Raw genomic sequence first — 18398 nt, forward strand, 5'->3', positions numbered from 1 at the left:
GCCTGCTGTTTGCAATGCTTTCCATATGATTGAAATCAATTGCCTTTTCAAGTCTTTGCTATTAATGATTACGGTACAAACTCCCGGGAAAGCTTAGACAGGCAGAACAGCTGTTTTAGGCTATAATCCAAAACTTGAGTATTTTGAAGTAACTCTATTGATTTTGGAGGAACAACTTCAAGAGTAAATGACGGAGGATTATGATCTTCTGTTTCTGAATTTGAATGAAAGAGCCTGAGTGCTTATTGTTGTTGCTTTTTTGATAGCTTTTAAATCACTTTGAAATGCTTTGGGATGCATAGTGAAGTCTGCTGTACAAAAAAAAACCCCTTGGTTTGTGATATTACAATCATATGAAGAATACCCATAGGCTGTTACTGTTAAGTTGTGGGTGAGCATATCAGACGACACAGCAATTCTTCAAACAGCTCTTGTTTATTCACAGGCCAGAACAGAACTGAACTGAAGGGTTCAGTCAGCCTGCTTATATAGAGCTCCAGTATACAGTATGCTCCAGTATGCTTATATACAGCTCCAGTAACTGTAACGATTTTCTAAAACTATCCAATCACTGAACGTCACTTTCGATCCCTTATTTGCATAACTATCTACAGTATCCCCTTGCTGGCCCAGGGTGGGAACTTCAGTACATAACAGTTACTAATATTAAAAGCTTAACATAATCTGCAGGTATGATGGGGGCGGGTGTCTGTGCATGGGGCTGTAGCTCAGCAGTAGAGCCTCTGCTTTGCATGCAGAGAGTCTCAGGTTCAATCCTTAGCATTTCCAAGTAGGATTCGAAATAACTTCAGCAAGCCTGAAACCCTGGAGAGCCACTGCCAGTCAGTGTAGACAGTACTGAGCAGGATAGACCAATGGGTCTGACAAGATGGACCAATAAGACAGCTTCCTTTGTTCCAGCAAGAAGGTGTTTCTTCTCATAATTCTTAGGCTTTCTTTATATCCTGTCATCACTTGAGGGCACAAAGCAACCAATTTATTGTGTAGATATGCTGAGCCAGTGGTGCTTTTGCTTCTCAGAAACTTTCTGGATAATCGAGCAGAAGAAAAGAGTATGAGCAAACCTTAGAAACATTTGTTTCGTAATTTGGTCTCTATTATTGGCATTGGTCAGCAAACTATAGTTTGTAATAAACTATTTCCATTTTGTTATCCCGTAAGATCAATTGCTTTAGAAAACCCTTGACTAGACCAGAACTAACTCACTGCAGATGATATCAAAATAAAAGTCTAGGTTAGGTTGAATAAATGGTTTGAGTGGCATAGTATTAATTGAGATGGTGTTGAAAAACCAGAGGCCTTTCTCTTGGGCATTGTCGGCCAATTGGTGTCAAAGAAGGACAGAACTTTCTTTATGTATGCTACAACAGCAGCAAGAATACTCATCGCAAAGTATTGGAAGACATCAGATTTACCCACTCTGGAAGAATGGCAGATGAAAGTGATGGACTATATGACATTAGCCGAGATGACTGGCAGAATCCGCGATCAGGGAAAGGAGACGGTGGAAGAAGAATGGAAGAAATTCAAAATCTATCTTAAGGACTATTATAAACTTGCTGAATGTTAGAATGTCGAGGTTTGAGTAAGAAAGGGTTACAGCGAAATAAGATTAGATTGAAGGAAAGATTAAGAGGACAGAGGTCTGACAGATATATTTAGAGTTGCTAAAACTTTTGGACATTGGGATGCAGAAAGGGGAGGTATGGGGAAGTCTGAGAAACACGGTCTATGAAAAAAAAGGTTATGAAATTATACGTGTTTGTATGTCTTTTTATATGTTTGTATTGTCTTAAAAATTTTGTAAAACCAATAAAAAAATTATAAAAAAAAATAATTGAGATGGTGTTGAGGCATTGCCAGAAGCTGAACTCTAGGTCCATATTATTAAGAGTCTAGGACGGGCTTCCTCAACCTCGGCCCAACCTCCAGATGTTTTGAGACTACAATTCCCATCATCCCTGGCCACTGGTCCTGCTAGCTAGGGATCATAGGAGTTGTAGGCCAAAATATCTGGAGGGCTGAGTTTGAGGAATCATAGAATCATAGAATCATAGAGTTGGAAGAGACCACAAGGGCCATCGAGTCCAACCCCCTGCCAAGCAGGAAACACCATCAGAGCACTCCTGACATATGGTTGTCAAGCCTCTGCTTAAAGACCTCCAAAGTAGGAGACTCCACCACACTCCTTGGCAGCAAATTCCACTGTCGAACAGCTCTTACTGTCAGGAAGTCCTTCCTAATGTTTAGTTGGAATCTTCTTTCTTGTAGTTTGGATCCATTGCTCCATGTCCGCTTCTCTGGAGCAGCAGAAAACAACCTTTCTCCCTCCTCTATGTGACATCCTTTTATATATTTGAACATGGCTATCATATTACCCCTTAACCTCCTCTTCTCCAGGCTAAACATGCCCAGCTCCCTTAGCCGTTCCTCATAAGGCATCGTTTCCAGGCCTTTGACCATTTTGGTTGCCCTCCTCTGGACACGTTCCAGTTTGTCAGTGTCCTTCTTAAACTGTGGTGCCCAGAACTGGAAGCTTGGCCTAGGATTTGGAAGATGGAAGAGGAGACAATTTAAATCCAGGAAGTGTTGAAACTTTTAAGCAGGAAAACCCAGAAGAGTAGCCTACAGGAGTTTCTGAGTGATACCCAGCATCAGCCATACTAAGAGTAAACCCAATGGACTTAAGTGGATTGAAATTAATGGGTTTACTCTAAGTACAAGTAATTTTGGATATCATCAGGGCTGGCCCAATACCTTTTGGCACCTGAGGCGAACCACAAAATGGTGCCTTCCTTCCCGCCAGGGAAGAAGGAATGAGTGAAGATCTACATCAGGAACAAGAGGGAAATAAAGACTTACATTGGGCCCTGATGCCCCTATGGAAGTTGCCTCACAGGTGGGCTGGCCTTTGAACAGCAAGACTTCAGGCACTTATTATACCTAGCCAATCCGGAAGCAGTTTTCTGCTAACGTATTAATGTCAGCAATCCTGGAGGTGCCATACCAACATATTTTCTGTAGAAAATGGTTGCATTGAGTTATAGTCTATTCTCTCTCTCTAAGGTCTGGTGAAGTTATTAGCATAGTCTTTTAATAACAGTATATCGCAAATGCAAAGCTGGGAGACTACAGAGCAAATATGTTTGTAAAAGAACAGCATGATTAAGAAAAAAAGCCCTATAAGAATATAAGTTTATGAAGTGGGAAAGTTGTGTAGACAAATGAAGTTAAACCCAATGGGCAGTATTCAACTAAGTTTAACTCAGAATGGACCCACTGAAATTAATGATCATAAATGAAATCCATTAATATCAGTCTCCTCAGATTAAAACTTAGTAAAATACCACCCTTCTCTATGATGTCATGTGAAATGCTAAGAATCAAATGGAAAGGTCATTTGAATACGGTACGTTATTGCATACCATGATCGCAGCAGACCTGCAAGTCAAAATTGTCTTGCTTGTGTTCAAAAGAGCTACCACTAGAGGGCAAACATAACTGATCAGGTTAAATATCCAAGTGACTTAAGGCAGCAGTACTTCGCACAACTAGGCCACGCTAGACATATTGCATCACCATTCCCCTAGGTGTATGTCCACAAAATGATGTCAAGGCAGGAAAGAATTTGTTCATTTAAAACAATCTTTCGCTGTCAGCATATACATATGAAAAAACTGTTACGTTCATATATATATGTTGTTGCTTCTCTCTCTGACCTCTTCATTGGAGTGACTTTGGTTGCATTCACAGAAATATTTTAGGCCAGGACTAGGGAATCCATGCCTCTCCAGATGTTGGACCACAGCTCCCATTATCCCTGACCATTCGCCATGCTCGCTAAGGCTGATGGGAGTTGAAGTCTGACACTATCTGGGGAGCCGCAGGTTCCCCGCGCCTGATTTAGCCTGATATAGTACTGTTCTAAGTGATCTTATCATTTGTGAGCTAGTGTAATGTTGTAAGCACCTTTAGTCATTCTATTTTTTCTTTTCTCCTCTAAATTTATTCAAAGTGTCTCTGTGCTGAACTTGCAACTGCTCACCTTTCAAAAAGAAAATTTTATTATTGCAGTTTTGGAGAGGCTATATAAAGATTTGCATTGCTGAAGGAGTGAGAGCAATATCCAGAAATATTTTGTCAGTGATTCCTACCCCTAATAGTTTTGTATTTTGGGACTATTGCTCATATCTTCCTGAATATAATAAATTCTTAATGTGAGGTTCCATAGATTGCACGTGCTATACCTTTAAAGCTCATTCTCCCTCTGAAAGAATTCTAGGCACTATAATTTACCCCTCACAGAGTCACAATTTCCAGCAACCTTTTATAAACTACAGTGCCCAGAATTCTTTGAGGGGGTGGGGGAATGTGCTTTGAATGTACTTTAAAGGCAAAGTGCACACACAGCCTTAAGGTAGCACTCTGAGCCAACTGCAGAGAAAAGCAACATTTCTGTATGGAACATTTAAGGCTAATATTGTGGTGATGGCTTGCCTTTTACAGATTAGTGATCTGGTCCATGAAAGTTTCTGCCACAATTCATTTGTTAGTCTTTAAGGTGCTACAGAATCTTTGCTGTTTGTTCTTATACGAAATGAATCACAAGATTATTGCTTAAAACTGCCAAAAGCTTTTTGGGAATTAGCTAGAACAAGGCAATCTTTGTAGGTTTTGCATGAATAATATGGTTATTTACTGACAACCAAAACAGGGGAAAGTGCTGCTGTTTTCAATAAAACTTACTCCTAGGAAAATGTGCATAGGAATGCAGCCAGCGCAGTTTTAAATGGTTGTGCTTTTCATTTTAAATTTGCTTTGGATTTCAAATTTCACTTTAGAATCTGCTGAAAACAATTTGTAAAAAGCCCAGGACTGTACAGATGTTTCAAATTTTGCTGCAGCATCTTCAGTAAAAAATTCATTTCATTTATTAAATTTCTATCCCTCTCTCCCTAAGGAAACACCAAGCAAACACCAAGGAGGTAGAGCTATACTACTAAAAATAAAGCAAAGTATATTTAAAAGATTTAAAAACATCTAAAAGCATATAAGCAGTCACATTCCCTCACAGCTAATAATGTCAAGGTTGCCAGGAACAGAATCTTTCAGCCATCAAATGCCTGGGTAAACAGGAATATTATTAAGTTCCTCCTGAAAGTTCATAGTGAGGGAGACACATGCACCTTTACAGGAAAGGCATTCCATAAGTGAGGTAGTTCCACTTAGGATCTTCTCACAGGTCAGTGCCAACTGGGCAGCCTCTAGTACCACCAATAGCCCCACCCCCATGCCAATTATATGGCCCAGGATATTTGATATTAGGAGAGGTGCTCTTTTCGGCATTTGGGTCCCAAGCCATTTAGGATTGTATGCTTGTCCTGGGGACGCGGGTGGCGCTGTGGGTTAAACCACAGAGCCTAGGACTTGCCGATCAGAAGGTCAGCAGTTCGAATGCCCCCGACGGGGTGAGCTCCCGTTGCTCAGTCCCTGCTCCTGCCAACCTAGCAGTTTGAAAGCATGTCAAAGTACAAGTAGATTATTAGGTACCTCTCCATCGGGAAGGTACAGTGGTGCCTCGCAAGACGAAATTAATCCGTTCCGCGAGTCTCTTCGTCTTGCGAAGTACGGCTATTAGCGGCTTAGCGGCTATTAACGGCTTAGCGGCTATTAACGGCTTAGCGGCTATTAACGGCTTAGCGGCTATTAACGGCTTAGTGGCTATTAACAGCTTAGCAGCTTAGGGGCTTTAAGAAAAAGGAAACAAACTCGCAAGAACTTGCAAGACATTTCGTCTTGCGAAGCAAGCCCATAGGGAAATTCGTCTTGCAGAACGACTCAAAAAACGGAAAACTCTTTCGTCTTGCGCGTTTTTCGTCTTGCGAGGCATTCGTCTTGCGAGGTACCACTGTAAACGGTGTTTCCGTGTGCTGCTCTGGTTCGCCAGAAGCGGCTTAGTCATGCTGGCCACATGACCCAGAAGCTGTACGCCAGCTCCCTCGCCCAATAAAGCAAGATGAGCACCGTAATCCCAGAGTCGGCCATGACTGGACCTAATGGTCAGGGGTCCCCTTACCTTTATGCTTGTCCTGACATTGTCCTGAACTGGCTTTCTGGAACAGTCCTTTCTGGACTGGTAACATATGGTTCCATTGGGCTTCCTCACTTAACAACCAAGCAGTTGCATTCTGCACTAGTTGTAGCCTCCAAAAAGACACGAATGGTCTACCTCCCGTCTCCCATTACATACTTTCCTCTTCCCAATACCTTGGCAACAGGGACTCCCTGAACCTGTCCCACCTGCTTCCTCTGACCCAAGCGCATGGTGCTGTTGTGATTTAAAAATCACATCCACAAAATATCCAGAGCAAATTTTCTCCATGTCTCCTCCCAAAGTGAACTTCCTAACACATTGGTTGTCTGATGGTTGGTGAATGACCATGGCAAATACTTCAAACTACGGATAAAGTATGCAAACAGGATCCTTAGAGCCAAGGGCACCATCTCTAGGGGGCCCTGGGGGCCTGAGCACCCACAAAACATTTCACCGCAGGGCCCCCGATGCAACTTCTGATGCCTCACAAACCACCGGAAGTCATGAGACCTCAGAGATGCTGTCCAAAGCCACCGGAAGTCAGGTTCTGAGGCCATGGGACATGTGACATCATGACATCACGCTGCAATGTAATGTCATGACATCACATTGTGCATGCTGGGTACCCATAACCTGGGGCCGAAGTCGGCACCCCTGCTTAGAATCCAGCGATTCTCATACTCTGGGCTTTTTTCAGCTGGAACTTGCTGGAATTCATTTCTCAGGTGGGCACCATTGCCATTCTAAGAGAATGAGGGAGGTGTTCGTGGTGAGTTCCGGCACCCTTCTTTAGGGTGGCCTAAACACTGAAGGAACCGCCACAATATTACACGAGTCCAATCACAGAGGGAAGTAAATCAAAGATGTACAGCTTAATTTGGTCCTACATCTTTTACGGAAAAAATAAAAGAAAGATTGTGAGGAAAGAACCATGTTGATAAGCCCTCTGCAATACAGAACAACACGAACTCAATGTGTCAGAGTGATATCAGGATAGGAGATAGGTTGGTCATGCTCTGTACAAGAACTGATGCTGTTTAAAACATTTAGATAGAATTTACTCACGGGGGGGGGGGGAGTTGGAGTAATATCTCAGTGTAGAAGAAAAACCTGAATAGGTTGTTTTTCTGGTATGTGGAGTTTGACTTAAAAGTTATCAGAAAACAGAAATCTGCGTTTTTGGAAATGGCAGATGGAGCTAATTTGGCAGATGGAGCTAATTTTGTCACATTGCAAAACTGAGTGACCCTGAGTTGGTCAGCCTGACATACCTTCCAAGGTTGTTGTTATGAGGATAATAGGGGGAATGAGATTATTTATGTTACCTTGAGGAATAAAAAGAATGAATAATCTAACACACAGCTAAGCTTTCTTGATTAGATGGTGATTTCTTTCTTTTAACCAATCAAAACCAAGGTTATGAAAACAGTTACATTATCACTATCAACTGAAGTCAATTCATGTTAATGATAAATAATTAATATTGAATAAAACAGGCTTCACTATATGTACATGAAAAGCATGATGTACATACTAATATAATAAACTATCTCAGAAAGTATGGGGAAACTGCAAGATCAGCAGTTAAGTACTTGCAAGGAGTCCACACATTTATGCACACACTAATTAAAGTGCTTTGAGCCTTTCTTACACTATTTGTGTGCATGTGAGTACGAGCTTAATGAAATTTTTTGAATGCTCAGAAATCCTATTGTTAATGTAATGGAGGATGAAGCAAGATGGTAGATTACAAGCCTATTTTAACTTTCATATGCTGCTGTTGTCACTTGTGATGCTTTACCTAAAGCAGGTGACTGGCCCTCCATCAAATTTGAGCTGTAGAGATTTAGTTCTAAGCAAGTAATAGAGCATTTCCCCTTTTTTAGCTGGAGGGGTCAAGAGAATCTTTACTACAGGAGAAATCTTTACTTATGGAGGAAGGGAATGTAATGAGCTAGAGCTGATAATTCAAGCAATTTTCAAACTATATGTGAAAAGGCCCTTAGGGTATATCTGCATTACAGACTTAAATTGGTTTTGAATAAGAATGGTTTCCTCTGTGGAATTATAAGAACTATAGGGGCTAAATTCCTATAGATTGGGGTAACCAATGCAGGGCTCTCCAAATGTTGTTGGACAGCTCCCATAATCCCTAAACATTGAGCATTACAGCTAATGGGAGTTGGAGTCCAACATTTGGAGGTTACCAGGTTGGCTATGCCTGCTTGACACCCTCACAGTGCAGGGAACAGCTGGTACTGCTGTGACATGAGGGGCATCTATCAGCTATGCTGCCTATAATCACAAAAGATTGCTCCAGATTATTAACTGCGTAGGGTTACACCAATATATTTGAGGTGGTCAAAAATACTTTAGAACAACACAGAGTAAACCTTAGCAACTGCTCTCCCCATTCCAGTAAAAATGCCACATAACCTTCTCTGTCCAATAATGAGCCAATGCTACTCTGCTTTATTTGTTTATTTGTTCATAGATGGCATTAACTTATAGCCCCATCATACAAAGTTCTCTAGAAGGCTTACAATAAATAAGGTGGCCTCAATATGTCTGGTACTAGTAGATGTTACTGGTGTGGCAAGAGCAACCCTAAGCCAGTATTAACATACAACCATCTTGCATTAGATTGGGGCGCGGGTGGCGCTGTGGGTTAAACCACAGAGCCTAGGACTTGCCAATCAGAAGGTTGGTGGTTCAAATCCCCCAACGGGGTGAGCTCCTGTTGCTCGGTCCCTGCTCCTGCCAACCTAGCAGTTCGAAAGCACGTCAAAGTGCAAGTAGATAAATAGGTACTGCTCCGGTGGGAAGGTAAACGGCGTTTCTGTGCTGCTCTGGTTTGCCGGAAGCGGCTTAGTCATGCTGGCCACATGACCCAGAAGCTGTACGATGGCTCCCTCGGCCAATAAAGCGAGATGAGCGCCGCAACGCCAGAGTTGGTCACAACTGGACCTAACGGTCAGGGGTCCCTTTACCTTTATCTTGAATTAGGGTATTTCTGCTTCTGCACCAATTTCCTCATGGAATTGCCACTCTTTGTTAACTCACTCTTATGGAGAATCCACATGTTGTCATTCTTGGCTTCCTGAATGTGTTCTCAAACTTTCTACCTGCAGGGCCCACTTGAGGCTGCTGAAAGTTACTAAGGCCCACCAGTCACAAAATAGTAGTGCAGGGGTAGAACAAGTCACAAAATGGTGACGGATGCAAGAAGACTTTGGTATAACTACAACTGGTAATTAGTGGTATCACCTTCTAACAATATCTAGTTACAGATAGGTAGCCGTGTTGGTCTGCCATAGTCAAAATAAAAAAATTCCTTCCAGTAGCACCTTAAAGACCAACTAAGTTAGTTCTTGGTATAAGCTTTCGTGTGCATGCACACTTCTTCAGATACGAAGTGTCTTCAGATACAAAGGGTATCTGAAGAAGTGTGCATGCACACGAAAGCTTATACCAAGAACTAACTTAGTTGGTCTTTAAGGTGCTACTGGAAGGAATTTTTTTATTTTAACAATATCTAATCCATCTTTGGAAATTGCTAAATTATTAGCCACAGAGGCAGTTCCATAGGCTAGCTTTTCTCTAAGTACAGACATTTATCTGAGGTATTGTGGCTCAATCTATCTGTTTTTGTCAGCATTTGCTTATCCAGAGGCTCTGAGTGGAGAAGGCCTTTTCTTTCATATTTTTCGCTTCTCACCCCCACATGCCCTTTACAGTATTGTTTAACTGTTTCCTGTAATTTCTTTACCCATTCTCCTTCTACACTAAACTTGTACCTTCTTGTACCTTCTCCTCCCTCTCCCCCCCGCAATTTCTTTCATTCCTCCACCCTTTTACATCCGCATCTTCCTCCTATATAGCAATAATAACTTTCCTGTCTTGTCCCTTTTCTTCCTATTCCCAGTTTAAGTAATCAACGTCATCATCAGAAGCCACTTTTCCACTGTCCTTCAAGGCCTTCTCTGACTCTTTCCCTGAGGGGAAGGAAAATTCCTTCCTCTGCATGCCACTAAACCTCTAGGTCATGGGTAGGCAAACTAAGGCCCGGGGCTGGATCCGGCCCAATTGCCTTCTAAATCTGGCCTGTGGATGGTCCAGGAATCAGCGTGTTTTTACATGAGTGTGTCCTTTTATTTAAAATGCATCTCTGGGTTATTTGTGGGGCCTGCCTGGTGTTTTTACATGAGTAGAATGTGTGCTTTTATTTCAAATGCATCTCTGGGTTATTTGTGGGGCATAGGAATTTGTTCATTTTTTTCTTCAAAATATAGTCTGGCCCCCCACATGGTCTGAGGGACGGTGGACCGGCTGCCTGCTGAAAAAGTTTGCTGATCCCTGCTCTAGGTCTCCTGGGCATCTTTACTCAGCACGCAAGGAGTTGCTGGTGCTGGCGCTTGTTAAATCCAAAGGCTATGAGATGACTAGAGGGTGGAATCAACAACTGAGGCGGCACAAGGCAGGCTGTGGCACTGAGACCCACTTGAAAGCAAAGCCCACAGTTCTGTCCTGGTCCACTGCTTGAGAAGCACTGCCCCACTGCATTCTAGAGCTTTCCCAGGAACTGTTCCCAGTGTTTCCCAGACATGTTTTGTGGTGATTATTTTAAGAGAAAACTTTATTGCAACGCTGATCTATGCAGTGTGGATAGCTAAAACGCTATTAAGGCTTTCCAGGGCTTCTGTGCCTTTAAATTGAACTCTTCCATTTTGCACGTTCACAACTTGCCTTATTGCTTCCTGTTGATCCAGGCTGAGCTGTTAGTGATGAACAGCTCCTGCTTTTCTCCTTTCTAAAGTGCTCCAAAGCCAGCGGTTATGGGGGTGGCAGCTTCAATTACTTATTGCTGCAGTATATGCTTTGTGCATATTTGTTTATATTTTAATGTAACTTTTTTTTTAAAAAAAACTTAAGTCTATGCCTCAAACATTTGGGCATTTGGAGACCTTTTCGGCAACGAGCAACTAACAAATTTAGTAAACAAACAAACATTCCTTAAAAAGGGGGTAAAACAGTGCCATAAAAACCACTATTTCTCCATTAGTGAAAAGAATAAAAAGGGGAAAGGAGTAATAAGAGGAAATTAGTAATTAAATCATCTTTCCTGTCCCACCTCCAAAGGAAAACTGGGACTGGGGCAATTTAGAGAAGCTATTAAAGGGGCAAAGGAGGCTATTAATCGTTAATTCTACAACCCTCAACAATAGGAAGAAACAAAAAGGGTTGGGGTTGCAAAATGGAAGCCTTTGTTTAAGAAAGACCTTTGCTGAATGGAACTTCCTTGTGACCAGACAGTACAAAACGGCATTGCTGCATAATACAGCAATAGATTTTAATTCCACTTCAAGGTAAAATTACTACTTCAAGGCAATTGGGGAAAAGCAGTGATGCAGCTGTGCTGAAGTGCTCTAGTGTGGCTGAAGGACCTTAGTTTGTGCTGTTCAATCAGCATCACAGGTAGTCATGTTACACAGGTAACCTATTAAGGACCTAAAAAGATGGGCCACTGGTCTGCTTGACTAGGCCATTGACTCATCTAGTCCAGCATCTGAAACTCACAGTGGCCAACCAAATACCTGAGGGAAGCCTAAAAGCAGGGCTTGAGCTCAACAGCACCCTCCACACTTGTGATTACTAGCAACTGACATTGAGAGTGTGTAGAAGCAGAACATAGCCATTGTAGCTAGTAGACATTGATAACTAGTGACGTGATAGTTATTTCCTTTCCTAATGGCTTATTCTCTGGTGCTGCAGCAGATAGGATAGGGATTCCCCCCAACCTTAGCTTTTAAGATGCACTGTTATGTGTTTAAACTGCTCTCCATGGGGACCTCAAACTGATGATGCTCAAGTTAAAACAAATGCTGAAATGTCCACTTACTCATTGCGTGCCTCGTGAGTTTAATTTTTAAGGAAGCAAAACTTACGGAGAAAAGTCATGACTATTCAAAATAGGAGCTGCCTTTCTCAAGACATTTTCCTGCCTGAGGCGCCCCCTCATGCCATTCCCTGTAAATAAGTTACAGAATCTGACTTCAACTGTGGCAATAGAAAAGTATTCTCCATGGAAAGCAAGCTTAGGGGGATGTAGGCCAGGAAGCACATGGCACACACAGCTATGTCCTCCCAACACTTTGGCACCTGCTGCCTGCCCCACAGCATCTGCTGCCTGAGGCAGTTGCCTCGTTTTGCCTATATGGTGGGGCCAGCCATGGCTGAATCTAGCCAACTGTCCATTGATCTGTCTGTCAGTAGAATGCTGGATGCCTTTGGCTACGTTTGAAAACAGAAAGCAAGACCCTTCTGGAAAAGTGCAATTGTCCATAGTCTAATACATCCCTTCACCTGTTTTGCAGGAGCTACCATCAGGTATGCCCTGCCAGCTGCACATCTGTCATGGGATGCCTTTAGTAAATGTAAAGAGAAAGTTCTGCAGGTGCAACTCTAACTTCTCCCTTCATAGGTGCTGCAATGAGGAGATGATAGGCATATGCACATCTCCTGTCACTGCAGCACCATGAAAGGAGAAGGTCAAGGTGCACCTGCAGAACTTTCTCTTTACATTTGCATTCCTATTTATGATGCTATGAATAGCATGGACTCTGTTCCAGACTGGATCTGACAACACTGCTCTTTTCATTACCAACATGATGGCGAAGGCTATATTGCTCCTTTAAATACCAACACTAAATAAAACTAGCAATGTAATTTTTAGTATATATGCATATTATAAATATCCTTTGCATTGTTACAAATAATATAGAGAGCATGGTAAACTTTTGTCTCACTGTGATTTACTTGTGTCTCTGTTTTCCTGTAATTTTATTAGTGTCTAGTTGGTGGAATGCTTCTTGGGGTAAAAACTGAAAGAAGAAACATGCCTAAAAGAATAAGAATAAATCTGAATAACCTGCGGTGCTTTTGCTCCATTCTCCTCATTTTCTATTCACTACAAATTTGTAATTTAAGTTTTTTTTTTAAATGTCACAATACACTTCTAATTACACATTGTCATCTTTGTCTGTTCAGTTTCTGGTTTCAGTTTTTTGCCTGCATTGATGACTCCCACTCTGTCAAATATTAGTCATTCATTATACTGAAAGCAGAATGTGCCTCACTGGTGTAACTAGGATTTTTAAAATGCATTCATGAGAATTACAATATTTAAAAACCCCTCAAATAAAATATAATCTATAATCAGGTAGATCAGCTGGATTAGAGCAGTGGTTCATAAGATTAGTCACAGTGCAGGTTTGTAAAGTGAGGCAGGAGGAAGAATCTTCAAGCCTCCCTGTTAACAGCATCAAGACCAACCATGATCAGGGTTGTGTTTCCTGCTGTCAGTGAAAGCTGATGGCGAGCAGAGCGCTTTGGTTTGCAAAAGTGCCTCTGTCTTATTCTTCCCTTAACTTGCTGTTTTTAATGTTGTGTACCTAGGAAGCCTGGAATTCCTCAGAAGCTTGTCAGAAGTTTCCTGATGAGAGTTTCCCTATTGAGCTTTTCCACCACAGTTCTTTAAACCAAAAAAGCCACTTCCCCTCACCACACTTAAAAGTGTCTTTCCACATCCTGAAGTTTGAATTGCAGGTCACAAAACCACATTTTCCAAAGTAGTGTGAATGCATTATAGTGGCCAACTGTAAGGACAAATTGGGAGAACTGGATAGGGGGATGATTCTCCCCTGTAAATGTTCCCTATGGCGACTTTGTGCAGCAGCCTCAACTGAGTTCTGCTTTGGGGGCCTTGGTGAGTAAGGAGAATGAATACCACTGTGGGGACATTTGCAGGGAGAATGAATGAGCAGGGTAGGATCCAGCTTTTCCCTTTTGATCACTGATTCTTATAAGCAACCAGGGGTGTCAACTTGAATAAAATATTGGGGGGCCCAGGTAAGTCCCACCCCACATAATCACATGACACAGTGCGCACACACCATTTGAATGGCAATGCCCATCAACTTTGGAGTGCAGGCCCCCTCAAATATTTTATAGGGGCAAACCCCCTTGGCCTGTAGAAGTTGGCTCCTATGCCAACAACTGCCCACACAGCCCCGGCATTAGCACTGCAACACATGGCTATTGGTTATACAGTGGTACCTCTAGTTATGAACTTAATTCGTTCCGGAGGTCTGTTCTTAACCTAAAACTAGAGGTGCGCTTTCGCTAATGGGGCCTCTTGCTGCTGCTGCGCCACAGGCACACGATTTCCGTTCTCATCCTGGGGCAAAGTTCTCAACTCAAGGTAACTCTTCCAGGTTAGCAGAGTTTGTAACCTGAAGCGTTTGTAACTTGAGGTACCACTGTATAGGCCATTGCCTTATTCTGAGTTGAATCATTTGGTCTGTCTAGTTCAGTAGTGAGTGGCTCTCTGGAGTTTCATACAGTCTTTCTCAGACCTCTGCTTGAACATGGAACAGAGAAAAGCACAGGATAGAGGGGGGAAACCAGGCAGTAAAATTTTAGGTGTTTGCCAGTGTCCCACCAGGTATCTTTGGACTCCAGCTCCTATCAACACTGTCAACACTGAATGGTCTGAGAGGATGTAAGCTGGAGTCCAGCATCACCTGCAGGGTCACAGGTTCTCTTTTCCTGGCTTGAAAGTACCTTTCCCATCCATAAAACACAAACATTTTAATGTCCTAAAGTGAACAAGTTCTGTAAGTTCTAATATGCTGAGGCTGCTGACTGTTTACCACCAATCTTCTTCTCCCAATCTCCAGAAGAGTTTTGTACAAGTTTCTAAGGTATTCATGTCATTAGAGCTTATAAATCAAGCAAAGGATGTATATGTATTGTTAAAGATGCATGTATGCCATTAAGCTGCTTTAAAACAGACTGCTTGTCTGAAGCATGAGGTAAGCTGCAATATGAACATCTGATCCAGTGTTTTATTTACATACATGTGTGTGTGAAATGCAATTTGTGAAGCTGAGTACAACAGCTCTCTCTTGCTCATGATCCCCAACAGTTGCTGTTCAGAGATACACTGTCTCTGAAACTGCAGTTACGACTAGCCATTGACAGGCTTGTCCTCCATGAATTTCTCTGGTCCCCTTTTAAAGCCAGCCATTGGAGTCCATCACCACATATTGTGGAGCTACTTCCATAGTTGGTGCAAACCTTCATTTGCTTGTCCTCCAACATTCAGCTTCATGGAATAATATTAGGTTCTTGTATTAAGAGAGAAGAAATCCTTCTCTCTATAGACCTTTTCCACATCGTGCATCATTTTTCACTCTACTAGGCCCCCTGACTTCACAATTTTTGTAACTAAACAGCCCCAAACAGTCCCTTTCCACAAAAGGGAGTTGCCCCAGGCCCTTTATCATTTTGGTTGCCCTTTTCATAATGTCTGGGGAGAGAAAACGAAATGAAACAATCACAACAGAAGAGATGTGAATTGGCCCTAAGTGCTAGTACAGCAAAATTAAGCTAGGCAAATGAGTCCTTGGAGGGCAAGTATGATTTTGTCAGACAAAATTAAGGGAATCTTTGAGATAGGTTTGAAGCACTTTGCATTTAGGATGTGTGTGTGTTTTTAACAAGTGATATTAAGAAGGCTATGCAGCCCTGTCATTTGTGAATATCCATCATTAGAAAAAATGACTGTACTAATCTGGTTTCAGGGTCAATGTGCCTCAATAAAGCCATACAAATACAATACTTGATTAATGTTGTTTGCAAGTAAAACAACTTGTATTTCTTGAGATCTCCCTTTTTCAAATAACACAATATAGCTGCACAAAAGTAATCAGGGTCAATGATATCAACAATATAAGTTACAAAAACGGACATATATAGTATATGGCGTCTAACAGGCCCCAAAGTTTTTAAAAACATTGCCACTAGCAAAAGAAATATTTATGTTAATTTATGTTTCAATTTATGCACCTTTCTGTTGTTTTCTTACATTGTCCATTTTGTCAGTACTTAACCGAAACATTATTTTGTCAGTACTTAATGGAAAACCTCAGTAAACAAACAGTAAAATAAAGCATCATAATGTGCCATTAACATTCATATAACTTAATTATAACAGTCACACAAGTATAACAGTGCAATAATTACAAGTTGTGAATTACCACTAACAACAATAAATCTCACAGACCTTGCAGTCATATCACAAAGCACCTACGCAACCTAAATCACCACATTTCACAACTAGATGAGCAGAGCAGACAAAACAGTTACATGAAGCACTTCATTGCTGTGATCTTCTGCAATTGTGTCAACTGCAGAGACCACACCTCCTCCTTGCTGTCAGGAGTGGCAGGCCTGACCAGTTCCAAGGCTGTATTTCTTGAAAGTCCAGGGAAAGCTCAACCCATGGTTTCATAAACTCTAGGTCTACTAAACAAGAACAACTTGTGATGTTCATGCCACCGTGGGTTGTTCAGCTTTCAGACAATACAGTGGTACCTCTTGTTAAGTACTTAATTTGTTCTGGAGGTCTGTTCTTAACCTGAAACTGTTGTTAACCTGAAGCACCACTTTAACTAACGGGGCCTCCTGCTGCCGCTGCGCCGCCGGAGCCCGATTTCTGTTCTTATCCTGAAGCAAAGTTCTTAACCTGAAGCACTATTTCTGGGTTAGCGGAGTCTGTAACCTGAAGCGTATGTAACCCGAGGTACCACTGTACATTAGAAAAAACTCCACTGGCCACTGTTTGATCAGGTGTTTGGAAGTGTATGCATAGAGTGCCTGGCCACTGGTCCAGAGCAGCTCATCTGCCAGCCTGGGCCTTCAAATCTGCAGAAGAATCCTGCCTGTAGGCATCTCAGCATCCATGATTCATTGTGTGACAACACAGAGTGAGGCCTTACAGAGCTGGGCCTTATGGCTTCCTGCTTGTGGGACTTCCTCTCATTGGAGATACAGCTGACTCCCATATTACCAGCTTTTCAACACTGTGTAGAGACGTATATTTTCCTTCAGGCCATTGGGACTGGCTGAGCTAATAAATTGTCTTTTTGTTGCAGCTTAGTTGCTTTTATGACAGGTATTGGCTTTATGTTATGTTGATACGCAGCACTATATCTTAATGTAATGTGATATGCTGCCCTGGGATTCTTCAGATTGAAGGGCTGGTTATTAAATTTACTTATTTATTTTGACAATGTATATACCACTTCATTACAGTTGTCTCTAAGTGGTGTACAGTGAACTCAACAAATATAATATAGATAAAAAATCAACAAAAAAAAGTAAATTAAGAAATGCTTTGAATGCCTGCTTTTTTTTTTTAGTCTTCAGTAAGTCCTGGTAGTTCAGCAGGGAGGGGACCTGTCTGATCTCAGCTAGAAGAGAGTTCTTCAAAATTGGGTTCACAATACAGAATGCACAACTTCTGCTGGATATGGCTGTGCATCCATTAATAGTGACTCCTCCAAAAACCACCACGATATAAGGGATATAAGGAACCAGGTAGTGCTTAAAGTATCTTGGACCCAACTTTGTAAATTAATATGAAAACCTTGAACCTGTATGTGCAGTGCAATAAATAAATAAAGAACAAATAAGTGGATGGAGACTACCTAGAGAACATAAGAGTTCCAGAAGACTGACACCAAGTTTTATTATTTTTTTCTCCGTGCCATTGACTCCACCTGTTGACAGAGGGTTAACATGGGGTATATAACACAGAAGAAAGCTATTTTAAAAAATGAGCATACATTGTAGAAAATGCAGTTTTAATTTCACACTAGAGATATGGGAAGTGCAAAAAAAATAATCCTTCTGGAATCTTTTTGGCATATGTTTTAAAATACAGTTTATATTTATTTGCAGAAAATTCACCTTTAAAAAAATACCACCTTTGGGGCTATGTTTTAGTTCCCCCCTCCCAAACTCCTAATATGGACAGACTGCCCTGCTTTAATTTTCCATGATGCCAAGCACCATAATTAATAACTGATTCTGCTACCTCTGATATGAAAAGTAATAAGAAAGAAAGAAAGAAAGAAAGAAAGAAAGAAAGAAAGAAAGAAAGAAGCCTAAAAATAGGGAGAGACTTCAGCTGCTCCTTCTTCCCCTTCACGTTGCCATTAGGATGTGTGAGCGAGGAGATACCGATGCACCTCGGAGATGCTTCTTTTGTGGTTCGGAGGAGAAAGGGGGAGAGATGGGGGGGGGGCGGCGGCGGCGGCAGACGCGATCCTCGCTGCTACCTTTCCCAGAGGCTGAGGCACAGCAGCGAAGGAAGAGCAGGCACCCCGGCGGTGGCGGCGGCGGCAGCAGCAGCAGCAGTTTCCCCTTTCCCCGGCCC

The 18398-nt window shown here is 41.9% G+C and overlaps 1 protein-coding gene across 1 annotated transcript in view; it reads right to left on the reverse strand.

Moving 5' to 3' along the window:
- TMEM244 (transmembrane protein 244) overlaps positions 1-9392 on the reverse strand; it is a 21937-nt gene extending 12545 nt beyond the window's left edge. The window contains exon 1 of the mRNA XM_081187830.1: positions 9179-9392. Coding sequence (XP_081043956.1) covers positions 9179-9205 — 27 coding nt within the window. The 5' untranslated portion in view covers positions 9206-9392. The remainder of the gene's footprint in view (positions 1-9178) is intronic.
- Positions 9393-18398: the final 9006 nt, after the last annotated feature.

This window comes from Podarcis bocagei, assembly GCF_964188305.1.
Source record: "Podarcis bocagei genome assembly, chromosome: 3".
Classification (NCBI taxonomy): domain Eukaryota; kingdom Metazoa; phylum Chordata; class Lepidosauria; order Squamata; family Lacertidae; genus Podarcis; species Podarcis bocagei.